General features: G+C 46.2%; 1 protein-coding gene across 1 annotated transcript in view; it reads right to left on the bottom strand.

The window, feature by feature from the left end:
- The window catches only part of adcy5 (adenylate cyclase 5), a 340,470-nt gene that overhangs the window by 4,630 nt on the left and 309,787 nt on the right, over positions 1-26,053 (bottom strand). The window contains exons 15-20 of the mRNA XM_078227862.1: positions 22,964-23,139; positions 15,947-15,973; positions 10,381-10,513; positions 6,032-6,295; positions 4,925-5,129; positions 2,333-2,457 (exon numbers count right to left, since the gene is read on the bottom strand). Coding sequence (XP_078083988.1) covers positions 2,333-2,457; positions 4,925-5,129; positions 6,032-6,295; positions 10,381-10,513; positions 15,947-15,973; positions 22,964-23,139 — 930 coding nt within the window. The remainder of the gene's footprint in view (positions 1-2,332; positions 2,458-4,924; positions 5,130-6,031; positions 6,296-10,380; positions 10,514-15,946; positions 15,974-22,963; positions 23,140-26,053) is intronic.

Below are 26,053 nucleotides of genomic sequence, written 5' to 3'. Positions count from 1 at the left end.
CCTTCTTAAACAAAGGCCCAACATTTGCCACCCTCCAATCTTCAGGCACCTCTATGGCTGTGGATGATTCAAATATCTCTGCTAGAGGACCCACAATTTCCTCCCTAGCCTCCCATAACCTCCTGGTCTACATTTCATCAGATCCTGGGAATTTATCTACCTTGATGTGTTTTAAGACTTCCAGCACCTCCTTCTCTGTTATATGTACACCCCTCAAGACATCACTATTTATTTCCCCAAGTTCCCTAACATCCATGCTTTTCTCAACAGTAAATACTGATGAGAAATATTCATTTAGGATCTCACCCATCCCTTGTGGATCTGCACATAGATGGCCTTGTTGATCCTTAAGAGGCCCTACTCTCTCTCTTGTTACTCTTTTGCCCTTTATGTATTTGTAGAAGCTCTTTAGATTCTCCTTTGCTTATCTGCCAAAGCAATCTTGTGTCCCTTTTTTGCCCTCCTCATTTCTTAACTCTACTCCGGCACCCTCTATACTCTTCAAGGGATCCACTGGATCCCAGCTGCCTATGCATGTCAAGTGCCGTCTCTTCCTTCTTGACCAGGGCCTCAATATCCTAAGTCATCTGGGGTTCCCTGCTTCTACCAGCCTTGCCCTTCACTCTAAAAGGAATGTGCTTACCCTGAACCCTGGTTAACATACTTCTGAAAGCCTCCCAACACCCTCTATACTCTTCAAGGGATCCAGTTGATCCTAGCTGCCCATGCATGTCAAATGCCTCCTTCTTCTTCTTGACCAGGGCCTCAATTTCCCGGTCATCTGGGGTTCCCTAATTCTACCAGCCTTGCCCTTCACTTTAAAAGGAATGTGCTTACCCTGAACCCTGGTTAACACATTTTTGAAAACCTCCCAATTACCAGCCGTCCCTTTGCCTGCCAACAGACTACCTCAATCAACTTTTGAAAGTTCCTATCTAATACCATCAAAATTGGCCTTGCCCCAGCGAACCAGTTCTGGTGAAGGAACTACCCAAAATCTATTCATCCCCCTTTTGGATAGGATTGTTTTACCATGTATATCCAACCATTTTCTCAACATGTTTAAAAATTATTTTTAAAAAACATTAATAATGCTTGTCATGTCATTGTCGGGGTGTTCAGAATGGAATTGGATTGCTGTCTGAAAAGAAAGAATGCACAAGGATAAGGCAGGAGAGTGGAACTAGATAGAATGCGAGTCAGTGCAGATTAAATGGGCTGAATGGCCTCCTTCTGCACTGTAAAGATTCTGTGATTGTGTGTGTGTCTCTGGCAAGACATAGTTCACCTCTAGATGTTTTTAATTTAGTTATTTTCATGGGGTGTGGGCATCGCTGGCATATGTTGGCCAAGTCTAATCACACTTTGAGAGCAGTTAAGAGTCAACCGCATTGCTGTGGCTCTGGAGTCACATGTAGGCAAGACCAGGTAAGGACGGCAGATTTCCTTCCCTGAAGGACATCAGTGAACCAGATGGGTTTTTAGAACAATCAATGTTAATTTCAGTACTGATGCCTAGGTTTCATTTACAGAATTAAAAAAAAAAAATTTTAATAATCAACACGGCAGCTGATGGAATTTAAATTCAACTAATAAATCTGGAATTGAAAACAAGTCTCAGTGATGGTTGTTAGAATGTAACCGGTACCAACTTTGTATCGGATGTAATGTGACCAATGGTAACAAGCTGTAAGGGTCAGCTGACCCAGTAAACCATGGAACCAATTACAGAATGATGTGATGATCAGCTGACCAGCTGACTCAGTATAAATAAGAACCTGTTGGGAATTATGTGGAAGCTTGGAGTGGCAGAGGGTGAGGCCCCCAAGCTTGGAGTAATGACGTTTCTTTATTAAACCCTTTCTTTGATTTATAAGTTGGAGTAAGTTTTGTTCTATGTTTATTGTCTGCATTTGAAGAGTTCCTTCTGGAGAAACAAAGGTGACCAAGAAACTATCATCGATTGTTACCAAAACGCATCTGGTTCACTAATGTCTTTGAGGGAAGGAAATCTGCCATCCTTACCTGGTCTGGCCTACATGTGACTCCAGAGCCACAGCAATGTGGTTGACCCTTAACTGCCCTCTGAAATAGCCGAGCAAGACACTCAGTTCAAGGGGAATTAGGGACGGGCAACAAATGCTGGCCCAGCCAGCGATGCCCATATCCCATGAATGATTAGAAAAATAGGAAGAAAATATTTCAAAAGCCTTTGAAAATCTCAAGACTATGGAGGTAACCATAGCCTAATGGAAAACTGAAGCTTGTTCCACACGCCGCCAGTTTTTACTTCACCCTGAAGTCAGGTCCCGGCCGTAGTTTTCTCCTTTACCTGTATTCTGTCAGGGACTCCTGTACTGTCCATTCGACTCGCCACATTGACAGTGTTTCCCCAGATATCGTACTGAGGCTTGCGGGCTCCAATCACTCCTGCTACCACAGGACCGATGTTCAGTCCTAAACAGAAAAAAAGAGAGATTGATGCATCACTCAGATGTGTGACAAAAACTCCAGCTTCTTCCCAGGACCACATGATGTGAAAATCCTCACCCCCCTCCAGTCTTCCCGCTTGCTTTCATTCGACATTTTCTATGGTTTCCTTCATCCTACCACCTATAGGTTTTTAAACCTCACCCTTATTATTAGCTCCTTGATGAACTCATCCTACTCTGAGGGAGATAAAGTTGCAGGACAGGACCGACTGGATTGCACGAGAGAGCTGACATAGACTTGATGGGTGAGTAACCACCTTCTGTAGAGTTCAATGTTAACTCTATCCCACCTGGCTGGTGTTTCACTCAATCGGTCCTTAATCCTTTCACCCAAATTCCTCAACAACTGAACACCAGGAATGAAGACAAAAACAGAGAATGGCTGGAAAATCTCAGCAGGTCTGACAGCATCTGTGGAGAGAGAATAGAGCCAACGTTTTGAGTCAGGAACGACTCTTAACGAACTCGCCCCAACAGCTTTCTGTGGTAGAGAATTTCACAGGTTCACAACTCTCTGAGTGAAGAAGTTCTTCCTCATCTCAGTACTGAATGGCTTACCCCTTATTCTTAGACTGTGACCCCTAGTTCTGGACTTCCCCAACATCGGGAACATTCTTCAGCAGCAGTAGATGTGAATCTCCATTTGGTGGCACGGTGGCACAGTGGTTAGCACTGCTGCCTCACAGCGCCAGGGACCCGGGTTCAATTCCAGCCTCGGGTGACTGTCCGTGTGGAGTTTGCACGTTCTCCCTGTATCTGTGTGGGTTTCCTCCGGGTGCTCCGGTTTCCTCCCACACTCCAAAGATGTGAGGGTTAGGTGAATTGGCCATGCTAAATGTGTGGGGTTACAGGGATTCAGGCCGGGAAGGAGGACCTCGGTAAGATACTCTGTCAGAGAGTTGATGCAGACTCCATGGGCTGAATGGCCTCTATCTGCACTGTAGGGATTCTATGAAGATGAAGAAGCAGTCATAGTATCTAACTTCTCAAACTGATACAAGCAATTAATAACGAGCGTAAACCACAAGCATGTCCTGTGTGTGTGTCAATGGGTATCAAGTTCCTGAATGATACGTCCAGGGTACTTAGTGACAGCTTTCTTGCAAGAAGTAAACCATACAATGACTGTGGAGTAAGCGGCAACTCTGAATCTCAGGGCGGAATGTTACGGCCTTGTTCGTCCCAAAACTGTAAAATCCCGCCCGAGGTCAAGGACTTTTACATTATCCGCCCCCCGCCTGCCCCAATTCCCGTAGCGGGCGGAGCGGTAAAACTCCGGCCTCAGAGCCTCAAAGCACAGGAGGAGGATTTGGTCCACTGAGCTAGTGCTGTTTTTTTTTCAAACAGTTATTCAATTAGTCCCACTGATTCCACCCCTGTCCAGTTGCCTTAGAAAAGTATCTATCCAATTCCCTTTCAAAAGTTATTATTGAATCTGCTTCTACTGTTCTTTCAGGCAGTGCCTTCCAGAACACAACAACTCGCTGTGTTAAAAAAAAATGTTTCATTTCAGGTCACCTCTGGTCATTTTGTCATTCATGTTAAATCTGTGTCCTCTAGTGGAAACTTCCTCTCTTTCTCCTTCATCAAAACCCCTTCATAATTTTGAACACCTCTATCAAATTACCTTCTTAATCTTCCCTGCTCTAAGAGGAAGAACCTTGGGTTCTCCGCATCACTGAAGCATCTTATACCTGGCACCATTCAAGTTAATCTCCTCTGCACTTCTTGTATCACCCTTCATCCTTCCCCCTTTGGGAGAAACGGTGGCACAGTGGTTAGCACTGCTGCCTCACAGCGCCAGGTACCCGGGTTCGATTCCCGGCTTGGGTCACTGTCTGTGTAGAGACTGCACATTCTCCCTGTGCCTGTGTGGGTTTCCTCGGGTGCTCCGGTTTCCTCCCACAGTACGAAAGACGTGCTGTTAGGTGCATTGGCCATGCTAAATTCTCCCTCAGTGTACCTGAACAGGCACCGAAGTATGGCGACTAGGGGATTTTCACAGTAACTTCATTGCAGTGTTAATGTAAGCCTACTTGTGACTAATAAACTTTAAAAAAAAGAAAATCTCCTCTGCACTTCTTATATCACCGTGACATCCTGCTCCCTTTGGGTGGTACGGTGGCACAGTGGTTAGAGCCGCTGCCTCACAGCGCCTGGGACCCGGGTTCGATTCCCGGCTCGGGTCACTGTTTGTGTGGAGTTTGCACATTCTCCCCGTGTCTGTGTGGAGGTCATGGGTGCTCCCGTTTCCTCCCACAGTCCAAAGGTGTGCGGCTAAATTGTTCCTGAGTGTCGGTGGATTAGCAGAGTAAATATGTGGGGATAGCGGAATAGGACTTGGGCGGGATTGTGGTCAGTGCAAAATCGATGGGCCAAGTGGCCTCCTCCTGCACTGTAGGGATTTTATGATTTATAAAGGCCCAAGTTACCTATTTTCATCTGGAAGTTATTGAATGAGTGTTCATTGATGTACTTCATCTGGTCCATCAGCCTCATGGCGTAGTCTGCCAGTGCCTTGATGTGTGTTTTGCCAGCTTTGTCATACGTGGAGTCGTTGAGACCTGAAGCTGCCATGTACGTGCTACCTATAGTCTTAATCTTCTCCAGCTGTCGGAACTGCTCTTCGCTGATGATCTGTAATGAACCAGACAACATCCTGTTGTGACTCAGAGACAGTCACTACAACAACAATCTTTCGAAAGATGGATTGGGTTGAAGATTGGGCATCCTTCCAAACGCGTGACCTCTATCACCCAGGAGGATAAGTGTAGCATTAGGCACATGATAAACCATGACCTCCAAGCTTCCCTGAAAGCCACCTGACTTGGAAATATACCGCCGTTCCTTCCCTGTCGCTGGGCCAAAATTCCTAGAACTCCCTCCGTAACAGCACTGTGGGTACAGTGGACCATAGTCATTGAAAAAGGTAACTTAAATTGCCCCTTCGTGTCCAAAGATGTGTAGGTTAGGTGGATTAGCCATGCTAAATGTGCGGGGTTACGGGGATAGCAGGGATAGGGCGGAGGGGAGGGCCCACGTGTAATGCTATGGGAAGTTGGTGCAGACTCAATGTAATGGATGAGGGTTAATTTGATTTATTCTTTATGGGATATGGGCATCACTGGCAAGGTCAGCATTTGTTGCCCATCCTTAATTGAACTGAGTGGCTTGCTGGGCTCTTTCCAAGGGTAGTTAAGAGTTAACCGCATTGGTGTGGCTCTGGAGTCCAAACTGAGTAAGGGTCTTTCCCTAAAAGACATCAGTGAACCAGATGGGTTTTTTGACAACAATTAACGATAATTTCATGGTCACCATTACTGAGACTAGCTTTCAATTCCAGATTTATTAATTGAATTTAAATTCCACCAACTTCCATGGTGGGATTTGAACCCATGTCCCCAGAGGATTATTCTGGGCCTCTGGATTACTAGCCCAGTGATGTTACTGCCAGGCAACTACCCCCTCCAGTTTCAGCACAGAAACACAGATCTATACATATCCTCACACCCAGTGTCAGCGCTGTTAGCAACACTTGCCTCATCAAAGTCAGCAATGATCTCGTTTAAAAGTCGGAGGCACTCGACCCCTTCATTGTTGGCCTCCAACTCGACGTAGAACTCGGAGAAGTTGCTGATGGAGGCGAACATTACAGCCACACACTCGCAGGACTGGTAGTACAGCTCGTCATTCCGCCTCTCACGTGCAAGGAAATGTGCGGCAACATCCTTGGGCAGGATGTTGTGCAGAAGGCGTCTGTTGTACGCCTGAAGTTCCTCCATTTCTTCTTTCTCTTCAGTGGCCTGAACAAGAATGGGCAAAGTCACATGATCACATGGACAATTTCAAACACTTATAATGACTCATGTTTATATACACGGTGCCCGGTCACATTTATTGCACCGTACCTCATCGTGCCTCTCAGGTATGATCCTTCGAGAACCATAAAGCATAGGAGGAGGCCATTCGGCCCATTATGCTTGTGTCGATTCTTTGAAAGAGTTATCGAATTCGGCCCACTGCCCTGCTCTTCCCCATCGCCCTGTTTTTCAGTTTCGTTTGAAAGTTATTTCTCAATCTGCTCCGACACCCTTTCAGGCTGTACATTCCAGACCGTAACCGCAGCCTTCCCATCGCAGGGGCGGCACGGTGGCATAGTGGTTAGCACTGCTGCTTCACAGCTCCAGGGACCTGGGTTCAATTCCCGGCTTGGGTCACTGTCTGTGTGGGAGTTTGCACATTCTCCTCGTGTCTGCGTGGGTTTCCTCCGGGTGCTCTGGTTTCCTCCCACAGTCCAAAGATGTGCGGGTTAGGTTGATTGGCCATGCTAAAATTGCCCCTTAGTGTCCTGGGATGCGTAGATTAGAGGGATTAGTGGGTAAAATATGTAGGGATATGGGGTAGGGCCTGGGTGGGATTGTGGTTGGTGCAGACTCGATGGGCCGAATGGCCTCTTTCTGTACTGTAGGGTTTCTATGATTTCTATGATAGTGGTTAACACTGCTGCCTCAAGCGCCAGGGACCCAGGTTCAATTCCCGGCTTGGGTCACTGTCTGTGTGGAGTTTGCACGTTGTCTGCGTGGGTTTCCTCCGGGTGCTCCGGTTTCCTTCCACAATCCAAAGATGTGCAGGTTAGGGGCATTGGCCATGCTAAATTGCCCCTTAGTGTCAGGGGGATCAGTAGGGTAAATGCATGGGGTTATGGGGATAGGGCCTGGGTAGGATTGTGGTCGGTGCGGGCTCAATGGGCCAAATGGCCTCCTTCTGCACTGTGGGATCTTTTGATTCTATGATCTCCTCGCCTGGTTCTTTTGCCAATTATCATAATTGTCCTGGCTACGATACTGGGCCAATCACCAACAGGTCAGGGCTGTGAACTTAAACTCGGATAAGTCAACTTGTGGAAATGTACTGTATAAATCTGAGTCCTTTATGGGCAACAGGCGCAGAAACATCTGCATTGTCACCCAAATGGGTAGCAACCAACATGCAAGGACAAGAGACACAGGCTGAAGTGGGTGCAAGCATTTCCTGCCAACTGAATGAACCTTTTCAGCCCCAAACAACAGAGATATTCCTACATAGAAAACCTTTCAACTAAATGCACTACTCCTTCAGACCCACTTGGAGCCACTGTTGTCAATTATTTTGAGTCCAGCTTTAGGATTATAGTTTCTCAGTGCCCATACAAATCCATTCAATGCAGCAATGTTCCATCTAATTTAACCACTCAATGAAGACCAATCACTCTTGGCACCAGAGTTCTGAAATTAGGACCAGAATCTTCTGGGCAACATTCCTAAATGCTGGCATAACACACAAATGGAAATAGTGACATTGGAAAAATCCAGGATTCCCACACTCTGTTGATTCTTTCTGGAGACTGATCCAAGTTCAATAGTCACAGGAAAAAAAACCCCAACGGTATGGTGGCAGTGGTTAGCGCTGCTGCCGCACAGCTCCAGGGACCCGGGTTCAATTCCCGGCTTGGGTCACTGTCTGTGCGGAGTTTGCACATTCTCCCCGTGTCTGCGTGGGTTTCCTCCGGGTGCTCCGGTTTCCTCCCACAGCACTGGTTAGGTGCATTGGCCATGCTAAATTCTCCCTCAGTGCACCTGAACAGGTGCCGGAGTGTGGCGACTAGGGGATTTTCACAGTATCTTCATTGTGGTGTTAATGTAAGCCTACTTGTGACACCAATAAATAAACTTTTATTTTAAAAATCTAACGCTAGTGGTAATCACAGAGACAAACCCCAAATGTAAACTGAAGTCTAATCCTAGCCAAAACATTAAAGCTTTCCCTGCTTCTATTCCTTGTTTTAATCTTAACTGCAACCCTAGCCGTAACTAGACCTGACCCAAAGACAGAAAATGCTGGAAGATCTCAGCAGGTCTGACAGCATCTGTGGGGAGAGAATTGAGCCAACGTTTTGAGTTGAGATGACCCTTCGTCAGAGCTCTGAAACATCCTGCAGCTATCTAAGAATCATTGGAGCAATCTTTACTGCCGGTGGTGGATTTGAGGAACACTCTGAAAACTGAGGAAAGAGCCTTGGTCAGGCAAAGCTACCCCTCAGCAAAGTGGGGCTATGGAAGCTTTGAGCAACTGTGGACTGTTTGTTATGAGGAGTATAATTCCACGGAGAGTGCCATGTGTGATAAGTCTTAAAGGAGAATGATCCCCTCTGTAGTATAAGTTGCCTAGAAACAGAAAATAGTGTTTCATCAGTATTACAGAATCACTGAATACTACAGTGCAGAAGAGGCCCTTCGGCCCATCGAGTCTGCACCGATGCATGAAAGGCCCTGACCTGCCCACCTAATCCCACTTGCCAGCACTTGGCCCATAGCCTTGAATGTTATGGCGTGCCAAGTACTCATCCAGGTACTTTTTAAAGGATGTGAGGCATCCCGCCTCCACCACCCTCCCAGGCAGCGCAACCCAGACTGTAACCACCCTCTGGATAAAAAGGTTTTTCCTCAAATCCCCTCTAAACCTCCCACCTTTCACTTTTAACTTGTGTCCTCTCTTAACTGACCCTTCAACTAAGGGGAACAGCTGCTCCCAATCCATCCTGTCCATGCCCCTCATAATCTTGAACACCTCAATCAGGTCGCCCCTCAGTCTTCTCTGCTCCAGAGAAAACAACCCAAGCCTATCCAACCTCTCTTTATAACTTAAATGTTCCATCCCAGGCAACATCCTGGTGAACCTCCTCTGCATCCCTTCCAGTGCAATCACGTCCTTCCTATAATGTGGTGACCAGAACTGCTCTCAGTGCTCCAGCTGTGGCCTCACCAAAGTTTTATACAACTCCATCATGACCTCTCTGCTTTTGTAATCTATACCCCGATTGATAAAGGCGAGTGTGCCACATGCCTTTTTCACCACCCTATTAACCTACCTTTCCGCCTTCAGAGATCAATAGACAAACACGCCAAGGTCCCTTTGTTCTTCGGAACTTCCCAGTGTCAGACCTTTCATAGTTTACTTCCTTGCCAAATATATTACAGTAAAAGTTTTAAAAAGTGAAATCTTGATGAGTGATATTTTTCAGCCTTTAACTGGAAGTTCAGATTTCTTTTTAAACCTTACCGGTCTCATAACAAAGACAACAGCTCCAATGCTTCTCAGTACTTGAGTCCACGACCTTCTGGCTAAGAGTTAAGAGTGGTACACACAGAGACAAACTGCACACTAACATTTGTTTTTTTATTACACTTTCTGTCCCTACACCCTCCAGTCTTGAGAAAGCATCATAAGAATCTAAACAGAAAATGCTGAAAAATCTCAGCAAGTCTGACAGCATCTGTGGAGAGCGACTAGAGCAAATGTTTCGGAGTCTGGATGACCCTTCTGGATGATCCTTTTGGATGAAGGGTCATCCAGACTCGAAACGTCAAGTCTTTATTACCTGTTAAGACCCACATTCCAATAATTATCTTGTAATTGAGTCTGTGTCTATATATGCCCTGTTTGTGGACCCAACTCTCCACTCACCTGATGAAGGAGCGGCGCTCCGAAAGCTCGTGATACCAAATAAACCTGTTGGACTTTAACCTGGTGGTGTGAGACTTCTTATTGTGCTTAAATATGAAGCAGAGCCCCATCCCACCCCTCCCCCCCAACCCCCATCTTAAATGGCTCTTGAACGAGATCAATTGACGCTGCATAGATTGGGAACGTTACTGGTACGAATGGCTCATCGGGCACTGAATCAAAAGATGGGGAATCATTTCAGATCAACAAAAGGTTTTTCGACTGCTGATCAACAACTGAAGGGTTAAAGCAAGCGGGGAGGTACAGACATGGTTTGGCATTGAGGGGATTTGGCAGCGGAATAATTGAAGAGTGTTGTGATCAAAGGTTGTAGCTGTATTCCTACCTGCAGTTTCCAGAGGAAGTCTAGCCTGGCCGTTGATTCTACCTGCTGAGCGTGGAGATAGAGTGCCAGAACAAACACCGTGATAACAATAGGAGTCATGATCTTCAAGGCTACCTTCGAGAACTTCAGGGAGCTGTCGCACAGAAAGAAATAATTGAAATAAACAGCCAGAGCTGAAGGTTTTTCCTTGCTGAGTTCTCATTTTACATCTGAAAAAGATTGATTGAAATATGCATGAGCAATTGAAAAGCTGAGTCAGGTTTAGGTCATTTATTGGAGTTCGCAATTGGGTAGCATCTTACTGCTATTTATTTCTGTTGTTCTTCCCTCGTCTTCCCACTCCCAAAGACTCAAAGTCATGTTCCTGCCACTTCATAGTTAAATGACACGTAACATCTTGCAAACTAACCTCTTTAGACAATTTGAACTATTGTGTAAGTCACATTACTTTTCCATCTTTATCTCGATCCGTGTAATTGAAAACATGTAAATAAATTTAATTTAGTAGTCTTAGCCTGATGATCTGATCTGTGTGTTTCCTGCTCTGCACAAAGGACAGAAGTGCATTGTTAGCACTCAGTCTGACCTCTGATGCAAAGTAACAATGCTGTTTTTTGCCGTGCAAGCAAGGGCCTGAATGCCATCAGGGACCACATTCAGCTCCAGTCCTAGATCCTCCAGAGCTTGTCCCCATGCCCCCTCCACCGTGCCCCCCTCCCCTCCATTTCTATGTCTGTCTCCCACACAGCACACTGAAGCAGGGAATGACACAAGGAGCACTCCATGTCCAACTGCAGTAAGACCTGGACAATATCTAGGGTTGGGCTGACAAGTGGCAAGTAACATTCGCAACATTCAAGTGACCAGGCAATGACCATCTGCAAGAAGAGAGGATCTAACCATCGCACCTTGACATTCAATAGCATTACCATTGCTGAATCCCCCACGATCAACAGCCTGGGGTTTGCCATTGACCGGAAACTTAGCTGGAATCATAGAAACCCTACAGCACAGAAAGAAGCCATCGAGCGTGGAGTCTGTGTCTATATATGCCCTGTTTGTGGACCCAACTCTCCACTCACCTGATGAAGGAGCAGCACCAAGGTCCCTTCCCAACCCTCGAGCCTGCACCGACCACAATCCCACCCAGGCCCTACCCCCATATCCCTACATATTTACCCACTAATCCCTCTAACCTACGCATCTCAGGACACTAAGGGCAATTTTTAGCATGGCCAATCAACCTAACCCGCACATCTTTGGAATAGTTATATAAATACTGTGGCTGCAAGAGCAGGTCAGAGGTAGGGAATCCTGTGGTGAGTAACTCACCTCCTAATTCCCTAAAGCCTGTCCACCATCTGCGAGGCACAAGTGAGGAATGTAATGGAATTCTCTCCACTTACCTGGATGAGCGCAACTCCAACTCAAGAAGCTTGACATCGCCCAGGCCAAAGCGGCCTGCTTGTTTGCTACCCCTTCCACAAACATTCAATCCCTCCACCACTGACACACAGCGGCAGCTGTATGTACCATCTACAAAATGCACTGCAGGAACTCACCAAGGTTCCTTCCCAACCCTCGACCACAACCATCTAGAAGGACAAGAGCAGCAGATATCTGGGAACACCACCAGCTGGAAGTGTCGTCCCCCCCCACAAAGTCACTCATCTAACTTGGAAATATAGCAACCATTCCTACACTGTCAGTGGGTCAAAATCCTGGAACTCCCTCGCCAATGGCACTGTGGGTGTACCTACACCTCAGGGACTGCAGCGGTTCAAGAAGGCGGCTCACCACCAACTTCTGAAGGGCAACTAGTGATGGGCAATAAATGTTGGCTGAGGCAGTGATGCCCACACCTCCATTCACTGCTGGGTGAGTTTTGGTGGGCTTATCAGTACGACAATTCCGCCCTCTCACACAGCTGTGCCCCAGAGAAAATGTTGTTTGATTGACAGCTCTGGTTCTCTGATTTCTGTGGTCAATTTCACAGTTTTTATTTACACAAGGTTAAACGGTTTCAAGGGCTTGCAGTTTCTGATATTGGTACTGAAAATGATCTGGGTGATTGACACTTTTATTGCCCGAATAGTGAAATTACATTTTTGAACATATTGGGAAGTAATGAACGAATTTGTTTTACGCATCTGGTTGATTTAGCTTAGTCGTCTGGACGGTTTGTGATGTGGAGCGACCCTAACAGTCTGGATTTAATTTCTGTACCAGCTGAGGTTATTCATGAAGGTCCCGCCTTCTCATTCTTACCCCTCGCCTGAGGTGTGGTGATCCTCAGGTTAAAATCACCACTAGTCAGCTCTCCCCCTCAAAGGGGAGAGCAGCCTATGGTCACCTGGGACTATGGTGACTTTAACTTTACTTTTACATCCTACTGTCTCTATAGGATTCATTTGTTCTTTACATTGCATCGGTCAATGGGCATGAAATATCTTGGCACAGGGGGCATGAGAGGCCACGGGAGGTGGTGGAGGGGCAGAGCTTAGAATAGACGACATCATGGGCCATGGGGGATTTGATGGAGGGGCATAGTTCGGTATGTGCGGTGGCACGGTGGTTAGCACTACTGCCTCACAGCTCCAGGGACCTGGGTTCAATTCCCAGCTTGGGTCACTGTCCGTGTGGAATTTGCACATTCTCCCTGTGTCTGTGTGGGTTTCCTCCGGGTGCTCCGGTTTCCTCCCACACTCCAAAGATGTGCGGGTTAGGTTGATTGGCCAGGTTAAAAATTGTCCCTTAGAGTCCTGGGATGCGTCGGTTAGAGGGATTTGTGGGTAAAATATGTGGGGGGAGGGCCTGGGTGCGATTGTGGTCGGTGCAGACTCGATGGGCCGAATGGCCTCCTTCTGCACTGTAGGGTTTCTATGTTCTATGTTCTATGTTCTAGACTCGATGGGCCAAATAGCCTCCTTCTGCACTGTAGGGTTTCTATGATTCTATGTGAGGCATGAGTGGTCAAGGGGTGGTGGGCTGGGAGCATGAATAGCATGGATGGGGCACGGGGAGTGTGTGGGGTTGAGGGTTTGGTCTTTTGCTCTTTATTATAACTGGGATAAGGCCCCACAGCATTGATGCGTCTTTCTCAAACAGCCCACCTGTGAACCTGGCCGCGCCTGTGGCAGCTTCCAGTCGGCATCCAACCACTTCCCACCCCAGGAAAAGAAGATCCTGCCTTTGCAAGAACTTCCTCCAAGGCATGGGGAGTGGGTGGGGGGGGGGGGGTCTGAGGCAGCAATTTTCCCTACTCCCGCTACAAGCCTCAGTGAGGAATATCCTGCCCAATATTTCCAAGACTCCATTGAAACAAGTGACCCCAGCAGCAGCAGGAGATCAGGACATTCCAGTCTCCAGGTTCCCAGCACCTGGCCAATCCTATCTTGAGTGCTGCACAATGAACAGAACCGCCTGAATTTATATTCTGTTTCCCCAACGTAAAGTCAATGTAAACCTACCACCAACAATTCCAGCAAATAACTAATTCCGACTGCTTTAAAGATGTTGGCCTTTAATTTCCATTTGTATGTTTTTTTTTGCATGGATTGCAAAATATTAATTTCACTTACCATTAGGCTCGACCAGGAAATTGGAGAAATAAATAACTATTGACTTGAAAGCGATGAGGTGAGGAAATGAATCTCACTGAGCAAACTCCAGTTGTTAAGCGGTTCTCAGGTAACCCTTTCAGAGCTGGCTCGAGAGGAACCTAGACCCAATCAGCATTCCGTCTGAAGTTCAAACATGGACTGGAATGAAATGATGGGCGGAGTTTACTGCCTCACTCTGAGGTGAGTTCAGAGGGCAGGGGACAGTGTGGTTGGGCAGGGATGAGGAGACATTTCTTCAGCCAGAGGGTGGTGAATCTGTGGAACTCTTTGCCGCAGAAGGCCAGGTCATTGAGTGTCTTTAAAACAGAGATAGATAGATTCTTGGTTGGTGAGGGGCTAAAGGTTACAAGGGAAGGTGGGAGAATGGGGTGGAGAAACATATCAGCCATGATTGAATGGCGGAGCGATATCGATGGGCCGATTGGCCTAATTCTGCTCCTATATCTTACGGTCTTATGACATTGCAGGGTGGAGATCCTGTCACCTGCTGGAGGGGAGTGTATGGGGGGGTGAGGGGGGGGGTGATGTTTGTGAGCCCAGACGCCAACTGAAGCCCTTAACCAATGGCAGGAGGGGGACTCAACATCCGGGAAAATCACAAACTGGTTATGTTTCCTGCAGATCTTCACGTGAGGTGCAGGAGGCTCATCCCCTATGTCCGATTAAGGGACCCATGATTGAGAAGGGGTGGTTCCCCACAGGAAGCTGTCAACCTACCTCCCCACCCATCGCCTGCTCCCCCCACCTCTCTCCCTGGGAGATCCATCCCACTCCACTTACCTGACTCTAGAAGATCCATCATCGATCCTCAGTATAGAACCCAGTGCAATACTGGCAGTGGCCACTACTCTCCCAGTGGTGCTGCCAGTAGAGCAGAGCGGTTAGCCTCTGGCTGGTCAGTAGCTCAGGGCTACAATTGAATTCATGGAAACATGGAATCCCTACAGTGCAGATGGAGGCCATTCAGCCCACTGACTCTCCAACAGAGCATCTTAACCCAGGCTTACCCCCACCACCCTATCCCCATCACCAATTTAGCATGGCCAATCCACCTAACCAGCACATCTTTTGGACTGTGGGAGGAAACCTGAGCACCCGGAGGAAACCCATGCAGATATGGGGAGAATGTGCAAAAGACAGTGACCCAAGCCGGGAATCAAACCGGGTCCCTGGTCTGTGAAGCAGCAGTGCTAACCACTATGCCACTGTGCTGCCCTACTGATGGTACTATATGATGTCAATGTGGCAGAAAAATGATTTAGTGATCACCATCATATTCCTTTCAGCCATTTTATGCCAATATGTCATCCGTTAATGGCAAAACCTATGCGCCCTCACCTTGAGCATCTTTGTGAAGAGGCAACTCTGTGTCTCCTTAACCAAGTCTAAACCAGCAAGTGTAAGCCAGAATGTTTAATTTAATTTTCAGAAAGCAAAATGGAGCAAGGGGAAAATTAGGTGAGATTAAGAGCGAGATGAAAAAGGCAGAAGGGAAACTTAAATTTTTAAAAGAGCAAATGTCTTAAAATTTCCAACAATAATTAAAATCTGAAGGACTGAGACTCCACACTTGGAAAAGTTAGCGTTCATTTCCACAGAGCTTGTTCATCGTTATCCTGCCTGAAGATAATCTCTCGAAAGGACAAACCCTGAGTATTTCTGCCACATTTAGAGGGTATCTGTGACATAAGTACAGCAATCACGTGTTTTAATGCTGAACCTCTTAGCAAGATAATGGCCTGGTGAAGTATCGGGAAGTGCCGGTCACCTTGGACAGCTCTTTCCAGTTTCCAAACATTATTTGCGCACTTGCTGCCAAATCTGCTGCCTGATTTACAATTTTAAAATGCTGATGGCTTCACCATTATTGCTCCTGTAAGGTCTACAACATTATTGAGGACTGAGCTGGCAAAGCTGTACTTAGAATAAATTATTGTACTCACCAAGGCAATGTTCCATTGGAGGGGCTACTGGAGAAGGAAAGAAAAGTTCAGTCAGGAATAATTTACAGATGTCATGAATTGCTTCCAAATAATTCAAAGTATTTTGCTAGATGGAAATATCCTACGAGAGTGCAGTGGATTTATAAGGAAAGGTTATACACTTGGAATGAGATGCGCTTCCTATCTGATAAACAACTCTATTCTTTTGTTCTTCCATGAGGTGTGGATGATGCTGGCCATCCCTAATTGCCTTTGATCTGAATAGTTTGTGAGGCCATATCAAAGAGCAGTTAAGATCCAACCGTATTGCTGTGGATCTGGAGTCCTGTGTAGGCCAGACCGGGTTATGACAGCAGATTTCTTTTCCTAAAGGACATTAACCAACCAGGGGGTTTGGTTCTGACCATCGATGATGTTTTCATGATCACCATTAATGGGACCATCTTTTAATTCCAGGATTGTTAATTAATTAAAATTAACATTGTTGAAACGAGAGACATGTTGCTGAAGCTTTTCACCTTGCACTCATCAGGACAAACACAAGAGTGCCAAATTTCAAAGGATCACAATTTATACTACAGGAGAAAAGGGTGCTGATTGGTTGGCAAGTTAAATCTGATTGTCTGATGTTTTGTCATGGAGCAAGCAACAGGGAAACAATAGGCTCCCCAAAGCCCTGGGTAATTCACAAAAGATGCAAGCAATGAAAATATTACTTTTGTTGCAGAGAATGTGTCTCTGCATATGAATAATGTCGCTTCTAGGCAACAGTTGCTGAACAATCCTCAGTGTGCTAACAGCTACACTAACAACCAGTTTGAGATAATCCATTGAGTTGGTAACGTGGCTCATTTATACTTGCTGGAAATGCCTATCCAGATACTTCAGCATAAAATACTAGGCTAACATTCCCAGTATTAGTACTGAGAGAGCACTGCACTGATACAAGTGTCACCTTTTGGATAACATTACTTTGCGAAAGAATAAGGGAGTTCTCTCCTGTACAAAAACAGAAAATGATGGAAAATCTCAGCAGGTCTGGCAGCATCTGTGAAGGCAGGATAGAAACAACGTTTCGAGGCTGGATGACCCTTCGTCAGTTCTCTCCAGTGTTGTGGCCAATATTTATTTCTCAATCAACATCATTAGAAGGAACACCAAGAAGTCTCACAACACCAGGTTAAAGTCCAACAGGTTTATTTGGTAGCACGAGCTTTCGGAGCACTGCTCCTTCAGCATCACCTGATGAAGGAGCAGCGCTCCGAAAGCTTGTGCTACCAAATAAACCTGTTGGACTTTAACCTGGCGTTGAGACTTCTTACTGTGCTTCCCTCAGTCCAACGCCGGCATCTCCACATCATTAGAAGGAACATAAATTTATCTGCCCTTTATCCTATCGTTATTTGCGGGGCTTTGTTAGTTTGCAAATTGGCTGCCATGTTTTCCACATTACAATAGCGAATTCACTTTAAAAATACTTCGTCGGCTTTGCAATCTCCTGAAGTCATGATGGAATATTATATATTTTTTAACAGACAGTCGAACCGGTGTCGTTCAAAGACAAAGGGCGGGATTTTCCAGCCGTGCTCGCCCCAAGGCCGGAAAACCCCGTCCGAGGTCAACAGACCTTGGCATGGTCCGTGTCCCACTCGCTACGATTTCCTTGACGGGCAGGACGGAAAACCTCCGCCCAAAATCGCCCCAAGTAATCCCTTGTTCATTCTACCCAAAATCCTCCACTGATTTTGCTCACTGATAACTGGCCTGTCCTGCTGGGGAGTTCCAGAACATTCCGGTGCTTGTTTCCTTCTTAAAGTTGTCGCTGGGGCGGAACTTCCTACCGTGATAGCGGGGGAGATTTCAGTACAAGAGCACCTGTTTACAAGCCATCATTCACGAGCAAATTTGACAGAACAAAAGACAGGAAGGGGGCAGACGCCAATAACTGTACACCGACCTCCCTCGATTGCCATCTATGAATTACGGGGCCAATTCACATCAACACAATCCACATTTACATTTCACTGCGTAGACCCATTATGATTGCACCCATTAATCAGCCGTAGTGTGCATACTCCCTCCTACTGCATGAGTGTTTCACTTGCATCAAATAACTTTGTGATATCCTGCAAGAAAGGCAATGGTAATCAGATGTAAAATCAATCGGAAGGTGCATGTGTTCATATTCAAATGTCAATGGGAATTTCAGTAAGATGTGTAAAATAAATATTTGAGTTGGACAAATGCGCAGTTTGGGATAGCGTTGGCTGAGTGGTCACAGTTCCTGGTTATTTAAGTAAAACAGAACCACAATCTTCCCGCTCCTTTTGATCTTAATCGGAACCGAACATTCAAAAACTTATAATATATTAGAAATGTTGAATTTAAGGCTAATTGTTTGACTTGGGTAGTGTCCAAGCTTCTCCCTGTGAGCCAGCGATTCTGGGAGATGCCAGAACACATTACTTATGACAGGTCACTGGGTTGGACTTTAACCCCTTCACTATTCAGACATCGTAATGTAACCTTGCAATGTAGAAGAAACATGATGTGGAGATGCCGGCGTTGGACTGGAGTGGGCATAGTAAGAAGTCTCACAACGCCAGGTTAAAGTCCAACAGGTTTATTTGGTATCACGAGCTTTCGGAGCACTGCCTCTTCATCAGGTGAGTCATTTAGAAAGGAAGGTAGAAAACCCCATTGGTAGAGACCCCGCTGGAAAGCCGCTGCCCTCGACGACTCACCTGATGAAGGAGCAGTGCTCCGAGAGCTCATGATACCAAATAAACCTATTGGACTTTAACCTGGTGTGTGAGACTACTTACTGTAGAAGAAACATAGAAGATAGGAGCAGGAGGAGGCCATTTGGCGCTTCGAGCCTGCTCCGCCATTCATCACGATCATCCAATTCAATAGCCTAATCCTGCTTTTTCCCCATAACCTTTGATCCCATTCGCCCCAACACCTGATGAAAGACAAAAGAGTTTAGGAGCTGTGTTGGTGTGCTAAGGGATTTACATGTCCAGTTACACGTATCACTAAAAACTAGTGCAGAACGTGTGAAAAATAATCAAAACGGCTAATAAATAAGAAGAAAAGGGAGACTTGCATTTACATAGTCACTTAGTAGTACAGAACTTGAATATTGCTGAAAAAAGACACATGTTGTTGAAGCATTTCATCTTGCACTCATCAGGACAGGACAATTTGCAGGAATACCAATGTTGGATGTGATTCCGCGATTGGACAGCATTTGCTCAACAACCTGCAGGGTGGGATTTTCTGGCCGCACTCGCACCAAGTCTGGAAAATCCTGCCTGAGGTCAATAGACCTAGGTCTATGTCCCACCCGCTATGATTCCCGTGGCAGGCGCGACAGGAAAATTCCGCCCTAAGTGTGCTAAGAATGCTGGCAACCATTTTAAGATTATCTGTCAGGCTCGCAGTGTGGCTCATTTATATGTGCTGGAGCTACATGAATTAATACACAGAGCCCTTGTTCTTTGGAGACAGATAGAACACGTACACACATTGCGCCTGTTTCAACTGGATAAAAACGGCGGCAGCAATTCACTGGTTCATTCCCCAGGGAAATGCCTTTACCAACCTCCTTGGTTTGAATTTAAATAAAGCTTGGATGTTAACTGTCAGTCATCAGAGAACTGGTGCATTTTCCATAGCAATGCCTCTACCAATCAGAGTCAACTTGCCAACTAATCAGCATTCTCTTCTCATAAAGTATAAATTAAAGTAAAGTTTATTTATTAGTCACAAGTAGGCTTACATTAACACTGCAATGAAGTTACTGTGAAATTCCCCTCATCGCCACAATCGGTGCCTGTTCGGTTCAATGCACCTAACCAGCACGTCTTTCAGACTGTGGGAGGAAACCGGAACACCTGGAGGAAACCCATGCAGACACAGGGAGAACGTGCAAAGACTCCACACAGACAGTGACCCAAGCCGGGAATTGAACCCAGGCTCCTGGCACTGTGAGGCAGCAATGCTAACCACTGTGCCACCGTGAATGGTGACTTCTTGCGAGCTGTGCCCAGCATACCCTCTAATTCTATCTTTTATTCTAGTTCTATGCTTTTAAAACTGTACCCTAACTCTTTTAAACTGTATCTTTCTCTACACCCTAGCTATGACTGTAATACTACATTCTGCACTCACTTCTTTCCCTTTCTATGAATGGTATGCTTTGTTTGTATAGCATGCAAGAAACAATACTTTTCACTGTATACTAATACAAATGACAATAATAAATCAAATCAAATCAGATGGAAGTAAAGGTTCCTATGACCTTTTGAGAGCAAGAGCTGGGGGTTTGTGTTTGCTCTGGTATCTTGGCAAAATATTCATCCCTCTACCAACATCACTGGATTTGGTGAGCTGGTTATTTTTTCTTTGCTATCTGTGGGAGCTTGCTATGCCCAAATTGGAAGTAGCATTTCCTGCATTGCAACAGTAACTGCACTTCATATAAAAATACGGCATTTGCCCGGTGAATAGAAAAAGGCGCTATTTAAATATCCATAAAGTTCCTACCTGCCTTCTTATTAACAGATTGATCTCTGGAGGGAACCTTGCTGATGGATGCAGCGTTTTAAAAGTACGTCAACTACCTATGTTTCTTCAAGTGGATCGCTCACACTCATCATGAGCTGTTTATCAGGCAGTGTTGGTTGAGGGAGGACACTTGGCCGGGACACACTGGAGAGGCAGAGAGAGAGCCTGGGTTTTAATAAGTGTACGGAGGCGATGGTTCTGCCTGGGAACAGTCCGCCCACTTAGCGAGACAGCTGTAAGGAAGCTAGCAAATGCTGGCCATACACAGTGGGTTTATTGGTATGTGTCAACAGAAAGTATTGACACTTGGCACATTAAACTGTCTTCACTCATTTTAGATGCTGACACATCTGTATTTTCAGTGTTTGTTGCTTGTGTGCCACATTTGCAATTTTCTCTTTGAACGTTCAGCTCTATGAGTTAAAAATGAAACCAATGGCCTTGCAATTACTCCCTGTTCCTCCAGCTCCCTTTATATTATTACGCCATATTTGCTGATCCTCCGACTCAAACCCTATCCATTCCTTTGTCACATTTTGTCACTACTTTACATAACCTTTGGTTGGAGTTTGGGAGCTCGGGGAAGCGGGCTGCTCAGAAGTTAATGTAGGAAACAGATGGTAAACAGCCTGGATGGGCGCAGCTCCAACAACGCTCAATACCATCCAGGACAAAGCAGTCCGTTTAATCGGCACCCCATCCACAATCGTTCACTCCCTCCACCACCAATGCACAGTGGCAGCAGTGTGTGCCATCTACAAGATGCACTGCAGCAACTCATCAAGGCTCCTTTGACCACATTTTCCAAACCCACGACCACTACCATCGAGAAGGACAAAGGCAGCAGGTGCCTGGAAACATCACCACTGGAGGCTCCCCTCGAAGTCACTCACCATCCTAACTTGGAACTGTATCGGAGTACCTTCGTTGTCGCTGGCTCAAAATAACCCCATAAGACATAGGAGCAGAAGTAGGCCATTCAGCCCATCATGTGTGCTTTGCCATTCAATGAGACCTGTTGTGATAATCCTCAACTCCACTTTCCCACTTTACCCCCATAACCCTTCATTCCCTTACTGATTATATAAAAGTCATGGTCACTATTACTGAGACTAACTTTAAATTCCAGGTTTGTTAATTTAAATTCTGCCATGGTGGGATTCGAACTCATGTCCCCAGAGCATGAGCCTGAGCCTCTGGATTGCTAGTCCAGTGAAATTACCACTAAGGCACCATCTCCCCCAAGTGAATGGGTTGGATTTTCTGCAACCCCCGCGGTGTATTTGGCAATGGCGGAGGCAGCCTGCCATTGGCCAGCGGCGGATCAGAAGATCGTGCCATGGTCAATGGGGGTTTCCCATTGGGGTGGCGCGGTGGCACAGTGGGTGGCACAGTGGTTAGCACTGCTGTCTCACGGCACCAGGGTCCGGGTTCGATTCCCGGCTTGGGTTACTGTCTGTGTGGAGTTTGCACATTCTCCCCGTGTCTGCGTGGGTTTCCTCTGGGTGCTCCGGTTTCCTCCCATAGTCCGAAAGACGTGCTGGTTAGGTGCATTGGCCATGCTAAATTCTCCCTCAGTGTACCCGAACAGGTGCCGGAGTGTGGCAACTAGAGGATTTTCACAGTAACTTCATTGCAGTGTTAATGTAAGTTTTACTTGTAATTAATAAATAAACTTGAACTTTAACTTTAACCATTCTATGCACCCCCTGCGGTTGGGAAACCCTCAATGGAAGTTCGCCGTCAGTAAGATTACAAGTTCCCACTGGCGGAAATAGCTTGAAATTCCAACCAATGTCTTTTGCACCCTCTCCAACGTTTAGATATCCTCCTTAAAGACTTAAGGATACAGATTAGCCATAATCTGATCGAGTGGCATTACTAAAGTTTGAAAGTTTATTTATTAGTGTCACAAGTAAGACACTGCAATGAAGTTACTGTGAAAATTCCCTAGTTGCCACACTCCGGCGCCTGTTCGGGTACACTGAGGGAGAATTTAACATGTCCAATTCACCTAACCAGCACGTCTTTCGGACTGTGGGAGGAAACCGGAGCACGCGGAGGAAACCCACACAGACACGGGGAGAGCGTGCGGACTCCACACAGACAGTGACCCAAGCCAGGAATCGAACCCAGGTCCCTGGTGCTGTGAGGCGGCAGTGCTAACTACTGTGCCACCATGCCGCCCCAGGGCTCGAGGGGCTGAATGGTCTCCTCTCTTTCCTGTGTTAGTAGCGATGCGTCCAGAAATTGGACATCTCGCTGAAGCCTAACCAGTGATTTATAAAAGTTTACTATAACCTCCGCACTTGTATACTCTATGACTGAATGTACAAAGTCAAGCATCCCATAAGCTTCATCTTAGACATCTTCATCAACTTGTCTTGAATTTACAGGAGTGTGGAATTCCAGAACAAAGGAGAGGGCTCGGAAATGGCTACTTACAGACTGTTGGCGGTGACTAGTAAGTCCGCATTGTCAAAAAGGGTAACCCCGGGAACCTCCATCATTATGACGTAAACCAACTCAATGAGTAACATGAGGACGAGTTTTCCAATGCTGCTGATCTGGAGGAACACCGCACAGGCCAGGAGACTCAGTAACACACAATAGGTGAAGTACTGTCCAAAAGAAAGGGATTTGTTAGATTAGACCTTGTACAAAAGGGAATGATTCTCACTTAATAGAACATAGAACATAGAACATTACAGCGCAGAACAGGCCCTTCGGCCCACGATGTTGCACCGACCAGTTAAAATAAAAAAAAACTGTGACCCTCCAACCTAAACCAATTTCTTTTCGTCCATGAACCTATCTACGGATCTCTTAAACGCCCCCAAACTAGGCGCATTTACTACTGATGCTGGCAGGGCATTCCAATCCCTCACCACCCTCTGGGTAAAGAACCTACCCCTGACATCGGTTCTATAACTACCCCCCCTCAATTTAAAGCCATGCCCCCTCGTGCTGGATTTCTCCATCAGAGGAAAAAGGCTATCACTATCCACCCTATCTAAACCTCTAATCATCTTATATGTTTCAATAAGATCCCCTCTTAGCCGCCGCCTTTCCAGCGAAAACAATCCCAAATCCCTCAGCCTCTCCTCATAGGATCTCCCCTCCATACCAGGCAACATCCTGGTAAACCTCCTCTGCACCCTCTCCAAAGCCTCCACATCCTTCCTGTAATGTGGGGACCAGAACTGCACACAGTACTCCAAGTGCGGCCGCACCAGAGTTGTGTACAGTTGCAACATAACGCTACGACTCCTAAATTCAATCCCCCTACCAATAAACGCCAAGACACCATATGCCTTCTTAACAACCTTATCCACTTGATTCCCAACTTTCAGGGATCTATGCACACATACACCTAGATCCCTCTGCTCCTCCACACTATTCAAAGTCCTCCCGTTAGCCCTATACTCAACACAACTGTTATTCCTACCAAAGTGAATTACCTCACACTTCTCCGCATTAAACTCCATCCGCCACCTCTCGGCCCAACTTTGCAACCTGTCTAAGTCTTCCTGCAGACTACGACACCCTTCCTCACTGTCTACCACACCACCGACTTTGGTGTCATCAGCAAATTTGCTAATCCACCCAACTATACCCTCATCCAGATCATTAATAAATATTACAAACAGCAGTGGCCCCAAAACAGATCCCTGAGGTACACCACTTGTAACCGCACTCCATGATGAATATTTACTATCAACCACCACCCTCTGTTTCCTATCCGCTAGCCAATTCCTGATCCAATTTCCTAGATCACCCCCAATCCCATACATCTGCATTTTCTGCAGAAGCCTACCATGGTGAATCGTTAACATGCCAGAACTGTACCATTACCACCCAGGGCTGTTACCCTCCACCCTGCACCAGCAACATTAGTAATAATGAAGATATTATTTCGATTGATGTCACATGCCGACGCTATGGTTAAGGAAGCCCACCAATGCCTCTACTTTCTCAGAAGACGAAGGAAATTTGGCATCTCCGCTATGACTCTCACCAACTTCTACATATGCACCATAGAAAGCATTCTTTCTGGTTGCATTAGAGCTTGGTATGGCTCCAGCTCTGACCAAGACCGCAAGAAACTACAAAGGGTCATGAATGAAGCCCAGTCCATCACGCAAACCAGCCTCCCATCCATTGACTCTGTCTACACTTCCAGCTGCCTTGGAAAAGCAGCCAGCATAATTAAGGACCCCACGCACCCCGGACATTCTCTCTTCCATCTTCTTCCGTCGGGAAAAAGATACAAAATCTGAGGTCATGTACCTAACCGACTCAAGAACAGCTTCTTCCCTGCTGCCATCAGACTTTTGAATGGAACTACCTCGCATTAAGTTGACCTTTCTCTACCCCCTAGCTATGACTGTAACACTACATTCTTCATTCTCTCCTTTCCTTCCCTATGAACAGTATGCTTTGCCTGTATAGCGTGCAAGAAACAATACTTTTCACTGTTTGCTAATACATGTGACAATAATAAATCAACTCAAATCACTTCATGATGCCAAAACAGAACGAGTTCCACAAGGGTCATTAATATAAACACATTCAAGAAAGGACATCGATCTCAACTCGATTCCTCCAAACCCGACTTTCCACCGCCCTGTGATCGGTTAATTATAAGATCATAAGAGATAGGAGCAAGAGTAGGCCATTCGGCCCATTGAGCCTGCTTCCTCATTCAATAAAATCATGATCTGATTGTAGTCCACCCAGTTTTGGTCTCCTTACCTAAGGGAGGATATACTTGCCATGGGGGGAGCGTGGCGAAGGTTTGCCAGACTGATCCCTGGGATGGGGAATTGTTCTCTGAGGAGAGGTTGAGTAGACTGAGCCTGGGAAGCATGAGCAGTGATCCCATAAAGAATATTTTCAGGGAGTGATTGGGTAGATGCAGGATGAATGTTTCTGTAACGACTTTAATCAGCCAATTGCAGTGGGCCTGTTAGAATATGAACTCCCTGATTAAGGGCCAAATTGATGGGTCAATCAGGGAGCCTCTTGCTTTGTACTTAACCAGGCGTGTCAGTTCCTCTGGCACTCCTAGTGTAGACTGCTAATTGAAAGCACTGTGTACGCTGTTGTCAGACCTGTAAATAAAGGAATTTCAGTGAAGGGACTTCTGCATCCGAGGACTAATTACTCAGGGACCCGGGTTCGATTCTGGAACAAGCTGCCAGAGGTAGTAGTAGAGGCGGATACAATTTAGTCTTTTAAAAAGCGTTTTGACAGTTACATGGGTAAGATGGGTATAGAGGGATATGGGCCAAATGCGGGCAATTGGGACTAGCTTAGGGGTTTAAAAAAAAGGGCGGCATAGACAGGTTGGGCCGAATGGCCTGTTTCCATGCTGTAAACCTCTATGACTCCCGGCTTGGGTCACTGTCTGTGTGGAGTTTGCACGTTCTCCCCGTGTCTGCGTGGGTTTCCTCCGGGTGCTCCGGTTTCCTCCCACAGTCTGAAAGATGTTGTGGTTAGGGTGCATTGACCCAAACAGGCATCGGAGTGTGG

The sequence above is a fragment of the Mustelus asterias genome, chromosome 14, assembly GCF_964213995.1.
Source record: "Mustelus asterias chromosome 14, sMusAst1.hap1.1, whole genome shotgun sequence".
Lineage (NCBI taxonomy): Eukaryota > Metazoa > Chordata > Chondrichthyes > Carcharhiniformes > Triakidae > Mustelus > Mustelus asterias.
The sequence above is the reverse complement of the archived record's forward strand: the minus strand, read 5'-3'. Positions and strand labels throughout refer to the sequence as shown.